The following is an 18,268-nucleotide window of genomic DNA, read 5'->3' as shown; positions in this document are numbered from 1 at the left end:
GCTCCCCCAGATTTACCAGCTTAAATTGCCTCCTCCCAGGGAGCAACTGCAGACTACTTAATGTCATAGCCCTAAACACATCTGCCAGGGAATGTCTGCAGACTACTTCCCCTACAGCCCCTTTTAGCTTCCAACTTTCTGGCGTTATTCCACCCCTGTGTGATCCTTCTCAGCGAGTTACCTCATCAATCAGTCTCTCAAGCCCTATCTCTCCCTCACGTGCAGCCTATCGGGTTAATTAATCTAACTTAACTTGCTCTACCTTGTGTGGGGGTGAAGACCCCCTCACAGTCCCAAATATCATAACACCTGCTACCAGCACAGCCGGCTAGCAGGCTGCATAAGCCTACACAGTCCAGTTCACTCTGGTCTGCTCAGGGGGGAACTGTGCCTCCCTGAATTACAGTACCTCGCTGAATTTCTGGTGAAGTGCTATACTTTGGCCCAGAATACAGCATACTGCAGGCAACAGAACATTTTATTGTAGGCCTATATCAGCAGTTCTGAAACTGTTGGTAGGGACCGCAAAGTGGGTTGCTATCCCCTTTTAATGGGGTTGCCAGGGCTGGCGTTAGACTTGCTGGGGCCTATGGCTGAAGCCAAAGCCCAAGCCCCACTGCCCAGGGCTGAAGCCGAAGCCTGAGCCCCACCACTCAGTGCTGAAGCCCTGGGTGGCAGGGTCAGGATACAGGCACCCCACCTGGAGCTGAAACCCTTGGGCTTCGGCTTTGGTCCCTCACCCGGTGTGGTGGGGCTCAGGGTTTGGATCCCCTGCCCAGGGCAGTGGGACTCAGGTGGACTCAGGCTTTGGTCCCCCATCCTGGGGTCACTTAGTAATTTTTGTTATCAGGAGGAGGTCGCAGTGAAATGAAGTTTGAGAACCCTATCCTATATATATGGGCAAAGGTCTGAATTAAATGCAAACCTTGTTTGCTAAGAGCATATAGAAGGCTCCCCCCACCTTACCCCAGGGTAGGGCCAAACACAGAACTGTGCAAATCAAAGGACCAAAACTAGCAAAAACTTTGCTTTCCTCACAGAATGAAGAGATCTACTGACATAATTGAACTATATTACAGTGTATATTTCAGAAAGATAAAATTTGCCTCTGGAAGTTTTTTATAGGCTGATCTGCTAATGCACGGTAATTGTGCTTTCTATAAATCCTTAAGAAACTTTTAATGAGAAATACTTATTGTTCACAATTCTCCAGTTCTCCTAACTATATTTCTGTGTTAAATATTTTAGATTTTTTAAAATATTTAAAAATCAGTTAAATTACAGTTTGACAGGAAAGATTAAAGGTGGTTTATTTGCAGGAACACAAAAAAAGTATCTCAAACCATAAATCTATTCTTTTAGCCATTCTGATTTTAAAAACAACCCCCCGTTTTTTTAAAAAAAGAATAATTATTTTCTAAACCTGGGCATGTAAAATATTAGCAACATTTAAAGATTAACCTAAAAACAGATGTTTATTATGAATAATACGTACTTTAACTTTAATGACATTCCCAGGTGCTTTTAAAACATGCTTTTGAGTCTAAGAGATGTGTTGATCTTACTGATAACATTCTAAATGATGCTGGATAAGGAAGTATGACCTGTAACCATGCATCCTCCACAGTGATCTCAGCAGTTCTGAGAAACTGGGGTCAAGTAAGGTCAGTACTTAAAATGGAAGAGCTAGTGGCTGGCAGGGGCGGGAAGGTGGAGAGAGGGAAGAGAGATCAGGTGCTTCGGCCAGTAATGTTGGTTCTTCAGGAGACGCTTTTCTTTACTCTCATCGAACTCAGTGTTGATTTTCATCTCTTGTCTTCATTTCTAAAATAATATAGTAGTGGAATCCTGAAATATCATTAGATCATTATTAAAAGAAACACTTTGGTTTTTGCTTGAATATGGCGGGGGAGGGAAGGGGGGAGAGGGGAAGAAGGTTATCAGAGAAAAGAACAAACTCAATGGGTTAAAAAAACACCTAAAAACTTCAGCGTTACAAAAACTGGCAGGTAAATTGAAATTACCACTAAGTGTTCCATGTGAGTAAGTGAATCTTAATCTGTTTAATTTTTAAATGGACATATTTACCCAGGGAAAATATTGCTCTACTATTTAACTTTGATGAGGAGCAATGTTTGTTTGGCCCCACTGATGTATTACATGCTTTAGTTTTAGTTCCCCATCAATGCTGAGAACTTGGAAGAGAGTGGAATCAGGGTAGGTTTGACGTGAGGGAATTGGGCAGTATTCTGGGAACTCAGGCAGGAGATGTAGCCTCCGTAACTGCCACAGAAAACAGCTCCATGTTCCTTTAGCTTAGGATCAGGGTGGGTTAGTGTATCTGCAATAACATACATTCAGTGATCACTCCTCCCATGCACCAAAGACATAGCAACTTCGGGGCTGTTACAGCCACAGAACCATTCCTCTAATGCTTCACAACCAGCAAGGGCAAAGGGGAAAAGACTCATTGATATGCTCTGCCTGCATTCAATTGCTTTGGTGACACCATACAGCCATAATCCTTTAACTAGCAGCCAGAGTGCAACAGCATATCTGGTTTACCCCTTCCCTTAGACACCACCATGCTAGTTTGACCTTGCTTTGTGAAGAGGATTTAGCCCTTAATGATTATGTCCTAGAAATTGTATGCATTTAGTTACCACTGACTCAGATAAAAACATCTCCCAAACCATATTCCCCAGCTCATGGCTCATGTAAACAAATGAAAGATTTAGTAGATGGATGCCCTGATCATCGGACTTCCTGGGCGCTTGGGACCCCTGCAACGAGCGTGTGCTGCGGACCTGTGGGATCGGTCGACGCTATGCACGGCTCATGCGGCGCCTCATGGTCTCAGACACCATCCGATGGTCCAGGGACATCTACATCGAACACATGACCGGCCACCGACAGTACCAGGAGGTGTGAGCCGGTACAACTTCATGCATCAACTATGGGAAAGGGACTGAGAGACTTTTTCCATTGGACCATATGAACTGGAACCATAAACTCACTGAACATTAAATCCCACAAAATGAGGGTAAATCCATCCTTATCATCGTATCCACTCATTATACTCCACACCTGAACATAGCCATTATATGAACAACATACCCCCATATCTCAATGTGTGTACTTTGACCCATTAAACTTTTACCCCCAATCGGGGAGATTGCAGATTATGTATTCCTTATGCCACCCATTCCTAAACCGAATTTTGCACCCCTTGATAATCTGTACCTTATTCCCTGATAACCAGAAACTTCTATGCTTAAACTCTGTACCATTTTCTTTTTATTTCAACATCATCTTAATAAAATTATTGAAACTATCTATATGAAATTCTTCTCCTCAAGCATCTGTGATCTGAAAGCACATCCTTATCTCCCTCTGCTGGGGATAGGGAGATGACACTTTTCCATGGTGTACCTTAAAAGGTTTGCAAAAAGAAAAGGAGTACTGGTGGCACCTTAGAGACTAACCAATTTATTTGAGCATTATGACTTTTACTTCTTGCGAATACAGACTAACACGGCTGTTACTCTGAAACCTTAAAAGGTTTGTTTCATGTAATGTCCTGACAAGCAAAGTCAATAATGCTACTTGGCTTCCTTTCCTCAGTTGAGATATAATGAGAAAGAATTCACACCTGCCAGCTCTCCAGGATTTCCCCTCTCAGGAACCTGTAAGCCTTAGCTAGAATCTGTCAGAATACACTTTGAAGCCTGGAGCTTCTGTGGGAGCATTAGTTGGCTGCTTCTCAGCATTCCCTGAACTTTTGGTAAAGATGGCAGTGGTTTGTCAAGTGTAGAAAACCCAGCACGATTGTTCTGTCCTAAAGAGTTTTCATATCAAGCCCTGAAGGGATTGTATAGCCTGTCAAAGTGTTACATTTCTTTGACTTGAAGTTTACCTTCAAAATATTTTAAGGTTGATACATATGTTTACTAATGTTTTGCTTTATATCAATGCCATCACCGCAATCAACATGCTATTAATAAATAAACTACTTCATATTTTAGAGATTGAGTTAAATGGTGGAGAGGCTATAAAAAAACAAGGGACGATGAAAACAGCATAAAAGTAGTAAATGTAAGAAACAGGCTTGGAATCTGTGGAGTTAGTCACTGCTCTGCCAATAAACATTGGCAATTGTTTCCATTTCCAATATGTGAAATTAAGAACAGCTTACTGTCTTGGAGGCTATTGTTCAGATTTAACTTCATAAAATATATAAACAAGTTCATCTGGAGATAACAATTTACTATGGTGATGAGAACAATGTTTTAGTTTCCTGTTAAAAATATTGTCTTACCATTATCAGAAGACTGCTAATGACACTGTTATATTTTTCAGGGAACTAATATTAGTAAGTCTAATGAACAATAGTTTACTGTACAGGCACAAAAATGCTCTGCCTTTCTAAAAGCATTAAACATTCTGTAAATGTGACATTTTCCCTATTAGTAGTAGAAAATTAACCATAAAAAACTTAGTTACACAATCCCTTTATCCTCAAACTAGGGAGACACATTTATAGAGAATGCCAGCCAGTTATTAACAGGATCATAGATTACAGATCAGGCTCTAAAACTAGACTGTGCTTTTTCCTTGAAACTATTGAACTTTTGAATGCTCTGAACACGGACAGTGGTACGTCCGAGAGTCCCTATGTAGTTCTAAAATGAGACCTTCATTTTACCAGATGCGCAGTGAGCATGCATCCTGTTAAAAGTCAGCCACTTTTAAATGGCATGTCAAGAAATAAAGATTCAAAGCTAACAAATAGTTTTTTGGGAAAAGCTGAAACAATTGGTTTTTACTAAAGCACACTTTTATCTACTATCTTAAGCAAAATAACATGGAGAAAATGAAGGGAAACGTACACACTAACCTAATATTGCTGCATCACTGGAGTTAATTGCTCAGTGTTTTGTGTTGTGTTTTGGGCAGCTGTATTTTTAATATGTATGGCACCCACACCTCTCGGTTAACTATTTGTTATGTATTGCAATTGTCACCAAATGCAAGACTTTAATTCCTTTTTCTTTAATTTACAGGCTTGTTCTGGCTGTGGAAAATGTGACTGCAGTGGAGTAAAAGGGCAAAAAGTGAGTATCTCAGCTGTATCTGTCTAATTTTCTCACTTATATTGGCAACAGCAAAGAAATCATTAGAAGATAAATGAGATGCAGTTAGAGATGGGTCCACAGCCGACTGCTTAGTGTGTAGGTCTACACTATGCAGCCCTTCTTAGGCCCAAACTGTGGTAGTGTGAGCTCCGTATGGCACAGAGTTTGGATCTGTTAAGAGAAATTGTGAAAATGAAACTTTTTAAAAATGGGGGTTACTAAATATTAAATTTTAAATATATTAGCACGAGACTTTTAGCACAGCTGACACTCAAATACATACTTCTACAAGTATGACCTATTGTTAGGGAACCAGATTCTTATAAAAACATGTAGGAATTTTATATAGGCCAGGGGTTTGCAAGCTTTGGCACATGGCCATCAGGGTAATCTGATGGCGGGCCGCGAGACATTTTGTTTACGTTGACTGTCCTCAGGCATGCTCCCACACAGCTCCCAGTAGCCACGGTTCACTGTTCCCGGCCAATGGGAGCTGTGGGAGCTGGCAGCCAGCATGGGGGCCCCCGGAGCTGCAGGCAGCAGGGGTATCCTACAGCCCCTGCTCAACTGCCCCACTTCGGGCGGTGTGGGGACCCACAGATCCCCATTTTGTCACATATATTTTTAGTAAAAGTCACGGACAGTTCACGGCCTCTGTAAATTTTTCTTTTTTGTCCGTGACTTTTACTAAAAATATCTGAGACAAAATCTTAGCCTTGCGCAGCTTGGTCAGAAGGGAGTCCCATTGCATCAGGGGAAATGTAGTCCAGCCAGGAAGCCCAGCCCATAGAAGAGAATGGGGGCAAGATGTGGGGCCTGAACTACAACTCTCAGGAAGTGGTGTGCACAACAGAGAAATACACTTTAATGTTGAACTGACTTGAAGTAAAGTACTTTGGTTCAGTTCAACAGACTTAAATATTTCAATTTGGATCAATCCAATCCCGAATGAAATATTTCTTTGATTTTTCCCCACAGAAAAAATAATTGACAGAAAATTCCTGGCCAGCTCAACAAAATGTTTTTTTCTGTATTAGTAAAAAGATGCATATTTAATATTAATGACAGTTTACACAATCATGGTAAATCCTTTTCCATTGCAATCCCTTTGATGCAGCTTTTAAAGTTCCATTTTCTCAGGCTGACAATGTGTCCTTCAGTGTAATTTGTGTTAAAATCTACATCTCTTGAATAAAACTAGAGTAATCCACGATCTTTGTAAGAGAAGTCTGGGTGGATTGAAGTACACTCCCAAGGTGTGGATCTGCAATGCAGCCCCTTTCATGGCTTCTATTCCTGCCTATGAATTCGCTGGCTTTGTAAATATTATTGATGTGTAAAATACCACCCCTCTAGCTCTTCTTCTCATTCATTTTCTGCTGTACAGTTTTTAATGTACAGTGTACTGGTTTGTTGTAAACACCTTGCATACATTCCTGAGTATAGTATAGGGGTTTAATCAGCATGAATTTGGGATAGACATGTTAATCAGGAATGAATGGTGCAGCCCAAATGTGTGCTCCTAAAGCTTTTTATCACAGCATACCAGTCTTGTATTCTGTGCTATTAAACGTCTGTTATAGAGGAACTTTAAGGATGTTTTAGAGAGCTAAAATGTTTGTTGAGAACTTTCTTTGTTATTTCTTTCTCTGGAAAATCAAACTGCCTTAACTGGAGGCTAAAGGCAGGTGAAGCAGTTGTTGATGCATGATAATTTCATTCATAACAGAACATGGATCAAGTTGTAGGGTAAATAGTTTCAGAAGCTTCTAGGAGATACTCTTCTAACCTTTTCAACCAATAAGTAGCATCAATTAAGTCAGCCGTCCATTTAATAAAGAAGACAAAGTAGCATGATTAGGTTCACGCTAGAATTCCTGAAAACCTCAGGATTCTGAACTCTGACCTTATTCACTATTTACCATTCTGTCCAAGATATTTCTTGTTTCTCAGTTGCAACAGTAAATAAATTATTATGGACAGAAGTTTTAAACCCATAACTCTACTTTTCAAACCCATTAGTTTGCAGATCTTAATTTCCAGTTGCTCTCTGTTCTGGGTAAGGAATAAAATATAGTGTTCAGCTTTTTGTGAAGTATTTCTGAGATGCTGAAATTGTCATTTATTTCAAACTCAGATCGAGATTCTTCCTGCTAGAGGTATGAGACAGTTTCTCTGCTGCTGTATTTATTTACCTAGGCTCAGAGTTTTAAAAAGTGTTCTTCTATAAATGTAGGCTCATGTCTTGAAGTCCAAGACAACAACCTCCAGCTCTTTAATAACTGACAACCACCTCAAACTCTTTAACGACTTAGATCAAAATGGGAAGTGGAAGAGATACCGGTATCAATACTCAGCAACAGAAGCTCTAATAAACTACAGAACCCCTGCAAACTTTTCCAAAAAGTCTGTGCATGTGCATGACACTCTCTATAATGCTGTTTTATATACATGATAATATTATCCCAAAGTGTTCTGTCTTAAATGTGTACTCTGTTAAATATGTGTGGTTTTGGTTTGAGTGGGGAGTCTGATTTCATTGTTGGCCTTAGAGACATCCAAAAGGGGGAATGAGCAACTATACCTAAAAGATCATTGAAAAAGGAAAAGGACTGTGAAATAGTACAAAAAGTACACCAAAACCTGCTCATTTTGTTGTTACTAGTGCCAAGCATTAGAATATAACTTTAGGGTTTGAGTGGATACCTGACTTTTGCAAAACCGGTTCAGACCAGCTGTAATTTTTAATTACATTTCTTTAAACTTCTGACCTATCTATTTAGGGCCAAATCTTCAATCCAGCCACAAGTCTGAATAGCTGGACTAGGTTCTGGGAAGCTGTGCAGGGGAAAGAAGAGACGCATCCACCTCTACAGGCTGCATGTTCATCTAGATAGGCTACTCAACCCAATAAAAAGAAAAGGAGTACTTGTGGCACCTTAGAGACTAACCAATTTATTTGAGCATAAGCTTTTGAAGTGAGCTGTAGCTCACGAAAGCTTATGCTCAAATAAATTGGTTAGTCTCTAAGGTGCCACAAGTACTCCTTTTCTTTTTGCGAATACAGAGTAACACGGCTGTTACTCTGAAACCTGTCAACCCAATAAGTGAAGCAATTTTCTTCTTCAACTCTAATATAGCCCCACTGTGAGAAGGTGATTGGAGGATTGATGTATATCCTCTGGGCCCATCTCTGCCTCTCCTCTACCCACGCTCTACATACTGTCAGATAGGGACTCCTACTGAGCTGGGCTCCATATGTGCAGAACTGTGCAAACTTTAAAGAGCCTCTTCAAATCTACCCCCTTCTAACACAATGGAACCATACCAGTTGTGCTGAATGGGAGCTTCAGCAGCTGTGGAAGTGGGTGCTGGGTTTGCCCTTTAATGCCTTAATTCAAAGCATCTGGAGATACATTTTTCACCATAGTGTGGGAAGAATTTTCAGGCTCCTTTTATTTTTGTAATTAACACTCAGTTTTACCATATAATTGCATTAGTGATCTCAACATACAAATTCAGGGGAATTTTTTTTGCTATAGAAACCTGTGCAATACCTTATTAAAAATTACTAGAGGACACTTTCAACATGAGAAGACTGTATTATAATGACATTTTTATCTCTCATTTGAGAAAGTTTTTATCACATTGGGTCACTGGGATAGCCATATTTAGAATATGTTCTTATTGGACCACCTCCAATGTAAATTGCATCCCTCTGCTAAAATCCTTTAAGTTGACTCATACTTTATTATGGGCATATAATTGACAAAGCCTTAGTTTTATTTTATTTTTTTTCCCAGATTTTAGAAAATGAATTTCACTGCAACAGATGGCTCTTAGCATATAAAGCCTTTGTTATTAAATTGAGCAGTCATATAATACTAGACAGTTGGCTTTAAGTTAAATAAAGACAAATATCAAATGTTTACAAGATATTAGGTGTAATAATTTTAGAGCAACTTTATTGTTTTATTCAAAATAAAATAGCTTACTACTTTCCATTAGGTTGGCTTTTAACATCTTCAGATGTTTTCTCTCTCTGTATTTTGGCGTTGTATACAATAACTTATTGTTCTTTCTAACCTCACAATAGTGTGGGACCTCCATCTATTTAAACTGATTAGAATTTTGAATGCTTGCCTAACTGTTACTTGGTTACTCAGAAATATTGAGAAGCTATATATTCGTTTTCATGCTTAACTGGATTTTAAGGGCCCTTTGAGACATTTGGAGAGACAAGAAATAGCCAGGCATTACTACTGGTTAAAAAGAGCATATTAGCATTTAATTACTATTTAGGGTAAAGTATTCATACAGATGAGTAAAAGTGTTTAGATTCATGAAGTCTTCCAAGAATGTTCAGTCTATCAACTGAAAACGTTCAGGAACAATTAGTATCATATTGTAAATGTGGATTCTTGAGTTAACCTTGGTTGCTTCAAGTAACTCGGTTACTTTACTATTACCACCGTAAACTAAAAAGCTCGGTATTCTCATCCAATGCCTGCCAGTTATTATTGTATAAATTGTTATTCTTTAGAAAAATTGTTATTCCATGCCAGGGTTATTGTGTATTGAGTATCTTGCAATTTACACCTTAATGTAGAATGCTGAAATAAAATAAAAATAGCATAACTGCTGCATACTTGTGTTTTTGAGAAGTAAGCAAATCCCATAAATGATGCAAACCATTTTTATCAGCATGTTTTCATTCCTTATTTTTGAAAGTTTACATGTGCAGTAATTGGCACCATAAATACAGCTATGAAATGGGCTTAGCAGAGAGTGGGGGCCTGTCATGGCTTTTTTAATTATCAAGAGACAAAGCAGCAATATTTGCAAAATAAAAATATGAAAAAAAAATTACATTTCTACTCATGTATTTGTCGCTTATATTATCCAAGCAGAGTTATTCAAGGGGATTTGGCAATTTGTAAAAGATGTAATACTTGAGGCTCAACATCAAGCTATTCTGATTCACAGGAAAGATAAGAGCCACCACAGGAGGTCAATGTGGCTGCAGAAGGAGGTTTTTAGCTATCTAAAAAGCTAAAGTGATATATACAGGAAATGGAAGGAGGGGCATGTCACCAAGGAAGTATACGTGGAAATAGTGCGAGCATGTGGGGACAAAGATCAGGAAAGCCAAGGCAAAGAATGAGTTACACCTGGCAAGAAATGTTACAGACAACAGGAAGAGGTTCTTCAAATATGTCAGATAAAAAAGAAAGATCAAGGATGGTGTGTGTGTCTACTGTTCAGTGGAGATAGTGAGCAGGTAACAGAAGATGATAAGAAGGCAGAGTTGCTCACAGAAAAAAACAGGAGACCAGACAACTAGTGAAGTTACCATAGACAATACAGGGGAAGGAATGCAGATCAGGATAAGTAAAGAACACATCAAAGATCTTCTAACCAATCTGAATGAATTCAAATCAGTGGGGCTGGATGCTATTCACCCGAGAGTACTAAAGGAGTTAGCTGAAGAAATCTCGGAGCCACTGGCAATAATATTTACAAACTCATGGATTACAGGAGAGATCCCAGAAGACTGAAGAAAGGTTAATGTAGTAAAATTTAAACTGTGTAAGCTAAAAGGGTTAAAAAAGGAAAAGGTCAAATTGTGTTTCAAAATTATCAAAATAATTGACACAAAACAAAGTATGGTTTTTTTGGTTCATGAATACTTAAGAGTTTCACTTTGTCCTGATTTGAGAGAGGGACAAATTTTGAACATGAAAGTATTTGTGGGATGGGGAAATCGTTTTCAGTCCAGCTTTAATCATTAGTGAAGGGGGAAGTGCGAGGATTGTGGCCTGATTATTAAAGGTGTTAAACATCTGTTTCTACAGACATCAGTGAGATCTGTGGCTGCTCAGTACTTTTGACAATCAGACCATATTAACTATTTGTTGAATGTTTATGGCATTTCCATTGTGGCTGCAATGTGTTTATATTTATTTATCCATTCTTTTGCTGTCACTTAGAGAAAGAATCTATTTTTTGATTCAAATCAAAGGTAAGAACATATATCCTATGCAACGAGCATGTGAACAAAGGTGACATTATCAAAGAGCCAACATGACAAAAGGCTTTAAATGCTATTTGAAAGAACAGTCCACGTTGGAAGTTTTCAGCAATTTGCCCACTTGGCGGGACAAATGCATAAGTGGTACTTGAAGCTTTCACACCTTGCCTTTTTTCTGTTCAAGCTGGTTATTGGAACCATTTCTCCCGTTAGCCTTAAGCGAGATCAAATGCCTCTGAGAAAACTTTAACGTAATAATGTATATTCTTACACTTAGTATGGTGGTCTTGGCTATCTTTGGTTCCAAGTGATATCTAATTTAAATGAAATGCTGATATTCCTGTGGAAAGATCTTTATACACACAAACATCCAAGCATCCCCATGTAATGGAATATGCCTATAGAGTACTCAGTTTTCAGTGCCTAATTCCAATGCATTTCACATAGTAGTATTCCACTTGGCATTACATGGCCTTCTTAAACAGCTGCTGTCAGATACATATTTCCAAGACTTTGCTTGTACAGAAGTTTGCATAATGTTCTCAGACTTTTCATCATGGAGTATGACATGACACATAGCTGTGTGGAGTTTGATTTTACACTTGTGAAACAGTTTCTAATATAACTCCTCATTGCAATTTCTCACTAGGCTTATAGGACCTAGTTCTGATCTCATACCAGTGTAAATTACATATAATTCTACTGAAGTCAGTGGGATCTCACAAACAAAACCAATGTAAAATCAGAACAAGCCAATAAAATCTCCGCTGTTCTTAGCTTCTTCCTTATTCAGTAGGAAGAAGGGTCTCATTCTATGTTAGGGAACATCAATAACTTTAAAATGCAGAAAATGGGGATAGAACCAGGCCGACCTGTATCTATGCTTACTCTGTGGTGTCTGTATTAGAACCCTGCCAGTGAATATTTTTTAATACTGCTCCCGTCCCACCCCACAATACCCACTCCCGCTCCTACGCACTCCCGCATTATTTCTTGCATTTTTATCCCGTTCCCACCTGGAAAAACCTTTGATCCTGCAAGAGAGACAGATTCCCGCATGCTACTAAAAAACCACAAAAAACTCCTCAAAACCCCAATTGGTTTATATGCATCTATATCTATATAACAGAATTCAGACACAATTTTTACCACTAAAAGAATAAAACAAGTCTTGCTTAAACCACATAAAAATACTTCAACTCCTCTTGTAATAGACATCAAATCTTTCTATCCCTCATTTAAATTTAAATATTAAAACCTTTGTTTAAAAAAATTAGAGTTTTCCTGAAAATTAGCAAAAAGAAAAGGAGTACTTGTGGCACCTTAGAGACTAACCAATTTATTTGAGCATGAGCTTTCGTGAGCTACAGCTCACTTCATCGGATGCATACTGTGGAAACTGCAGAAGACATTATATACACAGAGACCATGAAACAATACCTCCTCCCACCCCACTCTCCTGCTGGTAATAGCTTATCTAAAGTGATCATCAAGTTGGGCCATTTTCCAGCACAAATCCAGGAATTTGTGCTGGAAATGGCCCAACTTGATGATCACTTTAGATAAGCTATTACCAGCAGGAGAGTGGGGTGGGAGGAGGTATTGTTTCATGGTCTCTGTGTATATAATGTCTTCTGCAGTTTCCACAGTATGCATCCGATGAAGTGAGCTGTAGCTCACGAAAGCTCATGCTCAAATAAATTGGTTAGTCTCTAAGGTGCCACAAGTACTCCTTTTCTTTTTGCGAATACAGACTAACACGGCTGTTACTCTGAAACCTGAAAATTAGTGCAGTCCTTTTTTCCCCCCCTCTTTGGCACACCCAATCCCACCCACAAAGTACGTTTTACCCACTCCTGCTATTATGGCAGTGAGTCCTGTGGGACCTGTGGGGCTCTAATCTATATGTTTAATACATGTTTTTCCCATGTGCAGTTGCTTCTATATCTTGACATGTGTGGAAAACCTTCCAAACTGATTCTATTTTTTATGTGCTCCTTATTTGCTTATTCTTCTACACTAATATTCTATTGCCATGTTGCAGACAATGTTGAGTGAATGTTAATTAGGAGGCTGTGGATGGAGGTAGGAGAGAAAATGTGTGGGGAACACCAAAGCCATATTATGTAGCTTATTCATTGGTCTCCTTTAAATTGTTCTCTCACCAGATTACGCTGTTTGCTGGTGATCTCATATAAGTGAGACCAAGTTAGCTATTATAACTGATGCTCAGATAAAATGCCAGATTCCCACACAGGGAGATTGATTAATTGCAGCAAAAACCTCTATCCTCTGTCTCTCATTACATTTTCTCCACAGTACTGTGCACAAGAGATAATCTGGGTATAAATAACCATCATTAAAGAAACCGAAGTAATACTGTAATCTCCTTGAGTTTTATTTCTATTGCTTTTTGGCCACAGAATTGAGGAAAATAAAGAAAAGAAATAGAAAAGATGGTAATGGCACATTTGGTAGAACCAAGTCACAGTTCTTTTTGCAAGTACAGTTGTTTTTGCTTGTCAGACGCATGCTTATTTTTCCACTTCATGATGTAGATTCCAGAAAGCATTTACTCCTTTCTCTTGCTCTATTTCTGCCTCATGTCTTTTTCCCCCTCAAAATCTTATACTTCTTGTGTAATCCTAGGTACTCCAGAGCACTCTTTCCTTAGAAGAAAAAAAAATATCCCTCCTTTTCTTCCATTCTGAAGCTAGTTAAATAAAGTCAGTGGCAATAAAATTAAAATTTGGTATATCAGAGAGCGGTTCCCATCAAAAATTACTACCGTGTATGATCCCAATAAAGTACTAAGTTGGTTAGTACTAACACATTCTGGCATTTCATGTATGTTTATAGCATCAGGACACCCCAACAGCTGGATAGTTGAGCTTCATAGAAATTTCTCTTTTTCCTTTGTCTACTTGCATCTAACTCAAAGACTTTGTCAGAAGTTTTTCTGTTTTCCATTTTAATGGAAATAGTGTAAATGACAGATTTGCCATGGATTATCATACTGGAAGAGAATCAGCAAGGAAAAAGAAAGTCTTTACTTCATCACTCCTTCCTTAAAGCCATTTTTCAATGCATGAAGCAGTAATTTTTCATTATGGAGTTTTGGGTGAAATTCACCCCTATGCAGAGGAGGCCTATACATCATTTAAGGTCCATTTTAGCCATATATCTGGGGCTTCAAGTACATAGTCCTTGTTTGTGCCCTCTGTTTAGAGAAGGATTTCACAGTGTTGTGCATTAGTTTGCAGTAGAGTTCCATGTAGAACAGGCTAAAAGCCTTCCCTGGGGACTGCCCCTTGATACGGTGAGCTGCCTCTTGACACGGTGTGTTCTAATGGCCTGTGAGCTATGCCAGTGGGAGTTTTAACTCCTGATAGGGTCACCCATGTTAGACTGGTCAAAAGATAGGAACCAGATGAAAAGCAGTCTATTGGCCTTTCAGTTTACGGGTTGAGGATATGCCAACAACCAAGCTGCAACCTTTAAAAAGAAAAAAGATAGAAACGTAACTAGTAGACACTACTGCAAACAGCATGCCAAAGTGCTGGAAACACTGAGAAGTTCTTTACTAATGGTAAAACTAACTATGGAATGGTGGAACAATAGTTGCAGCAGCAAAAAAAAGCATTGCTGGTAATGAAAAATATGGACAAACATAAATGTGAAATTCTTGTAGTAAGAGAATATCGGTGGCCAGAAATAGATAGAAAACTATTCTAAAATGAAAATAAAGTCATAATGTATTTGCAGAGGTGAAATGGTTGCCACACAAAGAGAGTAATATTAATTGACTTCCAAAGCAGAAAAATCGCTCATAGAGTGGGAGCCAAATAACCGATTGTTCCAAGGTAGGTTTCATGCACAATATGTAAAAATGACATTTATACAATGTTATGCACCACCAGACAACTACAGTGCTGAGATCAATGATCAGTTGTCTACAAACTCAAATTGACAATATTCCTAAGCATGACATCTGCTTAGTAATAAGGGACTTCAGTGCCAAGATTGGGGATGACAACAGTAGAGTGGAGAAAGCAATGGGTAAGCTCAACCTTGGTTCCTAACATCAGAATGGCAAACAACTAGTAGAACTATGCCTGCTATCAGGGCTCATAATTGGTGGAAATTATCCATTAATTAACTTAAAGATATCCATTAATTAACTTAGAATTCCCCAGAACAATCAGGAATCAGATTCATTGTCTATGTATTAGAAGGAAACTTAATCAATTCTCCAGAACTTCAGAGCATACAGAGGAACTGACATTTGAAGTGACCACAGTTTGTGCGTGGCAAGATGAAAGATCAAAGTTAAACACAAAAGCACCAAGAAAATTGGCAGCAAAAGGCCATCAGATAAGACCTTACAGCAGCAATTTCAAATTGAACTGAAGAATGTATTGTCACAGTTGAGGGCCCCTGCACCTGTATTCCCCCTCTGTAGCCCAGCAAGGGCACATACTCTTAGGTTTCTGGCTCCCCAGCCATCACCCTCCTGGTCAGAGACATTAACTTCTATTTCTCCTGACAGGAGTTTTTCCAGACTGCACAGTTCCCAGCCTACACTGTGAATTCCCCAGCAACTCAGACTGCCTAAGCAGGCCTGCTTTTACCTTCTTGTCAGAAGCTATAAACAGCTTAACTGCCCATAGTTATAAGTTTTCACACAGCTTTTTCTAAATGAGCACATTTATTCTTAAAGTGAAAGCTTTGCAGAGAAAACATATTAAAAATAATGAAAACCTACATGCTGTGATGCTGTATGATTAAAGATGACCATTTATATAATTGATATTACTACTGTTACACTTTGTATGAAATTTATAGTAGTTGTATATCACGGAAGGTGTCAATGGAAAAGTTATAATCATACTTGATAGATTGTTCTGGTTAAGTCCATATATCATCTGTGTATCTGAAGTTATGAATATTGGCTATGTACTTGTATCTTAAACCTATGTTGTATTCCTGGGTGATACCCTCCAGATAAATTTACATCAAGGCTACACAGCTATGTGTTGATGGGCCATTAAGGCCTCTCCAATCTCACAATGGGCCATAGAAGAAACTCATCCCACCCAGGTAGCTCTTCCTGAGGATTTCTCATACAGAAAGGGGCCAATAGCCACTCCCTGTGATTCAGCAAACCATATAAGGACATATGCTCATGTGATCCTGGACTCCATTTTGGGCCAGTAACTTTCCACACACAGGGGCTCTGTTTGGGACAGGAAATTTCCAGGCACCTGGCAAAGGATATAAAAGACACCTGAGATATCTCCATTTTGCTTCTTTACTGCCCTAATTCTCTGGACTAATAGATTTACAACTAAAAGGAGCATCTTGAACTATGGACTGAGGACCAGAGAGACTTTACAAGCCAGCAGTCTATTCCATCACTGCTACAAACATAGACTTTGAGAGTCATAGACTTTAAGGTCAAAAGGGACCATTATGATCATCTAGTCTGACCTCCTGCACAACACAGGCCACAGAATCTTACCCACCTCATCCTGTAATAAACCCCTAACCTATGTATGAGCTACTGAAGTCCTCAAATCATGGTCTAAAGACTTCAAGGTGCAGAGAATCCTCCAGCAAGTGACCTGTGCCCCACGCTGCAAAGGAAGGTGAAAAATCCCCACGGCTGCTGCCAATCTGCCCTGCAGGAAAATTCCTTCCTGACCCCAAATATGGTGATCAGCTAAACCCTGAGCATGTGGGCAAGACTCACCAGCCAGACATCCAGGAAAGAATTCATGATATAAGGACTTTGCAATCATTTGCATGTCTATAACTATTTATATCTCTCCTTTTCTTTAATTAATAAACCTTTAGTTATTTTACTAAGGGTTGCAGACAGCGTGATATTTGGGTAAGATCTGAAATGTGTATTGAACTGAGGGTATGTGTTTGATTCTCTGGGATTAGCAAAAACCTCACATATGGTGAATTAGGTTTTCAATAACCCCTCACCATATTAGACCTGTTTATTTGGATGGGAACCAAGGGCTGGAATGCCTAAAGGGGACTGTGTTTGGCTTCTGGTTAGCCAGTGTGGTGCTACAGAAGCTATTATGTTACTGGCTAGGTGAATCTTATTATAGAATAAATCACCAGCTTGGAGATTGTGTGCCCTATTTCTTGCAGTCTGTCCTGAGTGTGGTATTCTGAGTGTGGCCTTTCCAGCCACCTGGTCACATATGTATACTAATAAGCTTACCAGAGATCACCCCAACTCCAACAAAGGCTCTGGCCAGTGATCAGTCCTTCATACTCCTCCAATGGGTTTTTTCTGTGGTTACAAGTCCATAACCCTCTTGCCTCAGAACAAGCACACTTGTGCAGTCATGCTGGAATAATTTGTATAGTGGGGGTGCTGACTGCCATTGAACCAAACTGTCAGCCCTGTTTATGATTAAAACCACTTCAAGCCTAGTTCCAGCACCTATGTACTTGTGAATCTGTTAATCACTCCTTTATAGAGTTTGGGAGTCTGATCTTGTCCTCCATGTAACAAGTGATCATCAGAGGTCCTCTCCTCTGGGCAAAGCTTCAAAATGCAGGGTTTTTGGCATAACCCGGTGGGGAAGAGTGGGAGGTACATTGCTTAAAAGAGGTCTTTGAATCTCATAACACTTCCCAGGATTTACATTAGCATGTTCCCCTCCCCCCCCCCCCGCCCCGAGATGTTACATACAGTCCCACAATAATGCATAAACAGTTGCAATTTTAATAAAATGAACCTTAAGATACTTAAACTTAATTCAGTAACATTTAACTTAATTCAATGAGGTTTGTCATGGTATTGCAGGAAATTGCCATATCTGTCATATATTTCAGGTGCTACAAGACTTAAATCCACCACAAAAAGTCAGCGTTGATGTGTCATGGTCCTTTTTTTATGACTGTCATGGGGTGCACCACTCACTGCCGGCTGGCGCCTCCTCCTAGTCATTCTGGGGATTCGCTCTTGAGGTCAAGATCCCCTTCCACAGTTTGCATGTCATCACTCTGTCTCTGGTCTGCAGCTCCTTTTGCTCCAGGACCCACAACATCTTCTTCATGACTTAGCTCTCTGGCT

General features: G+C 39.3%; 1 protein-coding gene across 1 annotated transcript in view; it reads left to right on the top strand.

The window, feature by feature from the left end:
* Positions 1–18,268, top strand: part of COL4A1 (collagen type IV alpha 1 chain) — a 213,283-nt gene that overhangs the window by 76,935 nt on the left and 118,080 nt on the right. Inside the window, exon 2 of the mRNA XM_077807066.1 lies at positions 5,064–5,114. Coding sequence (XP_077663192.1) covers positions 5,064–5,114 — 51 coding nt within the window. The remainder of the gene's footprint in view (positions 1–5,063; positions 5,115–18,268) is intronic.

Source organism: Eretmochelys imbricata, chromosome 1 (genome assembly GCF_965152235.1).
Source record: "Eretmochelys imbricata isolate rEreImb1 chromosome 1, rEreImb1.hap1, whole genome shotgun sequence".
Taxonomy (NCBI): Eukaryota; Metazoa; Chordata; order Testudines; family Cheloniidae; genus Eretmochelys; species Eretmochelys imbricata.
The sequence above is the reverse complement of the archived record's forward strand: the minus strand, read 5'-3'. Positions and strand labels throughout refer to the sequence as shown.